At 35.4% G+C, this 6000-nt stretch overlaps 1 protein-coding gene across 2 annotated transcripts in view; it reads left to right on the top strand.

The window, feature by feature from the left end:
• The first annotated feature begins 402 nt into the window (after window positions 1–402).
• LOC149538966 (alpha-1,3-mannosyl-glycoprotein 2-beta-N-acetylglucosaminyltransferase-like) overlaps window positions 403–6000 on the top strand; it is a 209073-nt gene continuing 203475 nt past the window's right edge. For both annotated transcript variants that reach the window (XR_016356149.1, XM_089800356.1), the window contains exon 1: window positions 403–709. Coding sequence is in view for 1 of the 2 variants with exons in the window: in XM_089800356.1 (XP_089656482.1) it covers window positions 623–709 (87 nt within the window). In the remaining variant the exon portion in view is untranslated. The remainder of the gene's footprint in view (window positions 710–6000) is intronic.

The following is a 6000-nucleotide window of genomic DNA, read 5'->3' as shown; positions in this document are numbered from 1 at the left end:
ATCCCTGGGTAGATCCTTTAACAATTTCATATCCTTAAGGTGTTGGTGTAGCGACTATATCCCCAATGAGCCCTCTCCACCACCAACACATGCTTTTGGTGTGATGACCAAATCTACATAGTCTTAGAGGGCAGGTCATTGGTTCGAGGCCTTCTCCCACATGATAAATGGTTGTATTTGCTCCATCGTGAGGGATATTGGGGTAGCAACAATATTCGCAATCAGCCCTCACCACCACCACTTGATGGCAAAATCTACAAAAGATAAAAGATAATAGTTGATCCATGATGTTTGGAAAATCCTCGTGTTTTACTTAGGACTCTTCCCCGTCTTACTTCACGATCATGCGTTCTCAATACGAGGGCCCGACTATAAAGAGTTCGGACACTGGACCAAGCTTTGAAGGATCGGTCGTTCAAACAATTTGAGTACACTTCGGGGCACAGACCACGTTAATGACGACTGGAAAAAGTTGGCTTGTAACATTACATCCTGGTGAGAGATTTCTCACAAAATAATAGCCTATCGGCTAATTATGTAACCCGCGAGACCACAATTTCATTAAAACACAAGGAGGGTACCTCAAGTTTGATCTGCCACGAAAAGGGAGGAAGAAGCGACGATGCCACCAGCAATAGCAATGGTCAGGCACATCTGTGACATGCGCATCCTACTTCTCTTCGCAGCTGTACTCTTCATCGTCATACAGGTTCTTACTTGTCTTACCCGACTTTCACATTTACACATCACTTCAACTAAACTAAAATTAAGCACAAGCTGTTAATTTTTTAAGAAAAAAGATCCAGATCTAGAGCTATCTGATCTTTGTTTTTGACGGTTAGGTCAAATATATGTTACCAGTTTTATGTTGATGGCTGTATGTGGCTATGTTGTGTAGTAGAGAATTTATGTAATTAATCAGACGCCAATGGAGTTACCTGAATTTCTGATAGAAATCAGCAAAGCCTATTTTTCATAGGTCTCTATTTGAGCTTTGAAATTCCGTTAGTTACTTGAATTGCTTGTGAGTTTCATATATAAGAGTGAGAGAGAACCATAAATATAGTGAGAAATGTTCCTTTGCTTTTAGAAAATGCGTTTGATATACTAATTTTCCATCTTCGTAGGTTGTGAACCTTAAAAAGCATTTTTTCGTTTATACTTTTTAAGCCAGAGTATGCTCCCTTGTTGGCAAGGAAAAGGTCGGGATAAGGGAAACGCTATTTAAAAATGAATCTTTTTTAAGAGGTCGATGTCGGCAATCTGCAGGGTTATATACTGCGGCTAGATCTTTGCTTGATGCCAGTAGGATGAAGGGCCGGTGGTTACTGTCACTGATAGATTAGGGTTTTGTGATATCCTAATGAAAGCATCCAATTTTTCAGCTTATTCGAAGAATACAGGTTGAATCATAAAATAAAGACAATGAAATTTGGTAAAACTGATGAAAGATGTTCTTCACATTTCTAATTGATAGCAGATTCTAAATGACACAGATATGCTTGTACCTCACACACAATGTATGCTAATTTTTATGGAAATGATCTTTCTTCATTTGACATAAGAAACTTGAAAGACCCTATGTCGCTTTTTCGAGGTCATCTCCAGTGTGCAGAAGAGTCGACAGATACAATGGTGTTAATAGTGGATATGCGATTTGAAGCAAGAAAATATGTCCCTTTTCTTTGTTGCAATAGAAAGTATTCTTTGGTAAGGAAAATTTAGTTAGCCTTTTCAAAATGGCTAAGTTTACACAAAGTAAGATACAATTTGGATAGGTGGAAGTGGACAATGGAGTATTTATCTAGAAGATTCTGGTGAGATTTTGTCATTCTTGAAATAGGATTAAATAATAAACAATAATAAGTAAGTTAAAAATATAAAAGAATGAAATTAAAAATAATTAAAATTTAGTTAAGTTCAACAAATGGTCAAAAGGTAGGAATGCAAAAATTGTTTCTCCCTCAAATGAAAGGGACAGAAGAGAACTTAATTTGAGTGGGAAAGATAGGGAGGAAGAAAGAGTGGAGCAGAAGCATTAAAGAAGGATAATGGAAAAGGAAAGGGAAGGAAATAATAAAAGTGACTTAAAAAAGGTGAAGGATTGTGACTCTTTGAAAGCATTGTGATCTGTAAGGTCCATGACTCTTTTTGAAAGGGTTATAATTATGAAGGTTGTAACTCTTCGAAAGAGAAGTTATTATGAAAGGTCATGGCTTTTGCCAAAGGTAGACATGATGAAGAGGTGTAAACTCTCCCTCACATGGGAAGATATAAAAAAGAAGGATTAAATGAAACGAGGAAAAAAGGAGCAGAGGAGATCTATAGGAGACTCAGAGCAGAAATATAAGGAGGGATCTGAAATAAGAATTGAGAAGGGTATAAGAAATAAGATAAGTAGATGTAGAAGAAGAAGATATGGAGATCTTAAATGGGTTATGTGCAGATTTGAAAAGTAGTACAGAAAGATTTGAGAAGTGAGAGATAGGAAGTGAAAGGAGCAGCAGTTGTTGTGAAATAGATGTATCTTTTCCAAGGTTGCACGGGTACGGGTACGCATATTTTTCAAAACAGGGGATGGGGGTATGTGTGTATGCTTTATATATATAATTTTAGTATTTTATAGAAAATCTGAAAATATCGGTCATGAGCATTCAAAACAGTAAATTTGAAAATATGAGCCATAAGTCATAAATTATAATATATATCTGCTGAATGTTTAAGCTTTAGATGCTTAACAGTGAACACAAAAGACAGACTTAAAACTTTAAATATGAACAAGAAGATCATTAATTTGAAATTTACTACATATTGCAAATGATAAACTTCTAGTTCTAACTTGAACAGTAAAAATCATAAAAAGTTTAGTAGTTTACTGTTATAAATTGTTAATTACTACTAAGTATTGTACGAAAGTTTCAAAATTCAAACTGATTACATATTGCCATATTGGATTAAGCTTGATAAACAGCAAGCTGATATGCAAATCACAAACTAAAGCAAAAATCAGACACGAGATGTCTTAATCTAATCATATTGTCTAGTCTTCTATGCCTTGATCATCCATATCAAGGTTCTTGGTTATGATACTATCCAAATAGTCATCACTCTCGAGCTTAGGTTCCTCTGTTGGTAGAATAACAACGGGTAAGTCAATAAGGCCATCTACTTCAACCTCTCCATCTACGAGGGCAGCAAGTTCCCCATCTGGTGGGATTTGATCCCATTTTGATGAAGGATCCTCATTGTATCCAGGATCTAGACGAGAGAGGAGACAAAGTGAGCTATGGATGTACACCAATTTCTCTGCTTTCTTTGACCCTAACCGATTCCTCAATAGTGAATGAATGAACCTGTAAGTACTCCAATTTCTCTCACAAGATGAAGAGCTAGCTACTTATGAGAGCAATCTTATTGCAAATGATTGCAATTCAGGACTTTACATCACCACCACTCTATAGGGTCTATCTTTAATTTCATATCATATAAAGCTTCCACAGAACCAAAATCACCTTGCCCACATGAGAACTTGTTCCATTGACTCCGCAAAATTGAAGCATCCTCACCTCGGCCATAAATCTTCTTTATTGCATCCCAAAATCCTTTCATTACCTCTCTATCCTGATGTGGAGCCCTCTTCCTAGTCGCTTGTATATCATGCCATTTAGGATTAAGAGCATATGCAGCACAATGAAGAGGCGTGTTAAGCTTATTCCATCTTCCATGTAACTTCTCCACTATCAAAGGATATAGAGAAGGATCTTTTGCATCAGTTATTGTCTTGACTTTTTCACACACGGAATCTACTGCTTCATTGATTTCTCCCAAATGTGCCTTATCCAAATCTGCAAATCTGATCAGCTCACATATGGGCTTAATAAAGTCCACAACAAATTTGACATCAGCCCAAAAATGCTCATCAAGAACCATACCTCTCACCTCAATTGCAGTATCTGATGTAGATTGTCTCGAAGTTGTCCATGAATCACTAACAACTGTGGAACAAAAAGCACCTTTGACTTCACAAAGGCAGTCAAGAAGAAGTGAGTAAGAACCAGATCGTGTCTCAGCAGGTTTGAGTAGCTCCACTTTGGCAAGTTTATGAAAGATGGCTTGTGTGTGGTGATGATTGCATATAAACATTTGTATTTGCCTCCCCTTCTCTATGAGATCTGTAATTCATTGAAACTTGCCAATGTCTTTGAGTGCATTATTCAACAAATACACACAACAAGGTGTCGAAAATATATGTTTGTACTTTTTTTGCACCAACAGGCAGCATCAGTAACAACTTGGACCACATGTGTAGGCCCCACTTCCTCAATGTACTCACATAGCTGGGTATGTAGAAATTCTGCATTCTTTTCTTTCCCTGAACAGTTTATTGCCTTCAAAAAATAAGGCCCTTTGCTGCATGTTACCATGATATTAAGTAGTGGACGATTTCTAGCATCTGTCCACCTATCCATCACAATACTGCAGCCCTTTGTAGCCCACACTCTTTTCATTGGTGTAGTTTGTTCATCTAATCTGGTTTTTTCTTTATCAAGTAAGGAGAGTCCAAAGCTTTTCATATCCAAGTGGTTTATACCCTGCTGGTGCATGATGGATAGCTTCGACCATCTCAGTGTAGAAAGGGGAATGCGCAACATTAAATGCTATTCCATTTCCATAAAAGAATTGTGCAATTGCTGCATCAACAATATCTTGACCTTGCACATCAAACAATCTTCCAATGGGGTTTGAGCTACAAATGTGTGCTCTCTCACGAACATGTTCCGTTGATACATCTGTAGATGAGACATCCACATCTGAATCTTGAATGTGACTCTGTATAGGCGTTGTTGAAGCATGAGAGCTCTTACTAGCAACCTTCCCTTCAGCCCTTTCTTGCTCCCTTATAGCATCATACCGTTCCACCTCATTCATACAAGGATCAACACCTACCCAAGATATGTGAAGGAAGTGAGCCTTACTCTCGTGTAAGAACCTTTCCACCCCAAAGGACAAAGCTTGCATTTGACATTGGCTGATCTACCCGAGCCCTTCGACCCTGCAACATGATCGACATATTTCCACAAAGGATACAACCCTTGCTTTCCACCGCCTGACATTCTACATGGAAAAAAAATTACATTGTTAGTATCAATTTTCAAACAATAAAACTCTGAATTCCATAAAAAAATTAATGACACTTCTGTAAGTTGTAGCCTATAATGCTGCTAATGAGTTAATAACACTCTGATTTTTTTAATAAATAATTAAAATTTAATATAAATATTTAATAATTAACGAACTAATGAATTAATATTAAATAATATTTATGACTATTGTTAAATATTATTAGTATTACTTAAATATTGAATAATAAATAATTGTTGAAATGTTTACTGTTTACAACTTTATTATTATATTAATTTTTAATATTATAATTTTTAGTTTTACTTTTTAAAGTTTTATTTATTTAATTACTTAATAATTAAACTTAATTGTACTAATAGTTAAAACTTAAACTTAGTACTAATTGTTAAACTTAAAAGTTATAGTAATACGATAGTAATGAGACCTACATTAAAAATAATAATAATAATAAAAAAAAACATAACATTGCAATGCATACGGACGATGCCTACATTAAAAATTAAAAGTAACATTAGTAATAATTTTTTTAGTTTTTAACTATTACTTTACAAATTAATAAAATCAATTGTTGATAATGAATGTTTACGATAGTCTAAACTTTATAGTATATAGTTATACCTTATAAATTAAAAAATTTAAAATGGCTTGTGTGGGCTCTTGTTTACATCAGTTGGACGAAATAATAAAAATTAAAACAACAAACTAAATCATAAAATACCTATGTGCATTTTTCTTTGCCTGCGAGCATCCTTGCCTCCATGTTTGAGATCATGACGTCTTTGCTTGCATTCGATTAGAAACCCTACTATGTGTTTGTTTGCGATGCGTTCGTCTGTGATTTTTAAACCTTTGTTGTGC

Source organism: Cupressus sempervirens, chromosome 9, assembly GCF_028749045.1.
Source record: "Cupressus sempervirens isolate cs-2001-9-10 chromosome 9, ASM2874904v1, whole genome shotgun sequence".
Lineage (NCBI taxonomy): Eukaryota > Viridiplantae > Streptophyta > Pinopsida > Cupressales > Cupressaceae > Cupressus > Cupressus sempervirens.
Note: the sequence above shows the minus strand (reverse complement) of the source record. Positions and strands in the feature narration are given on the sequence as shown.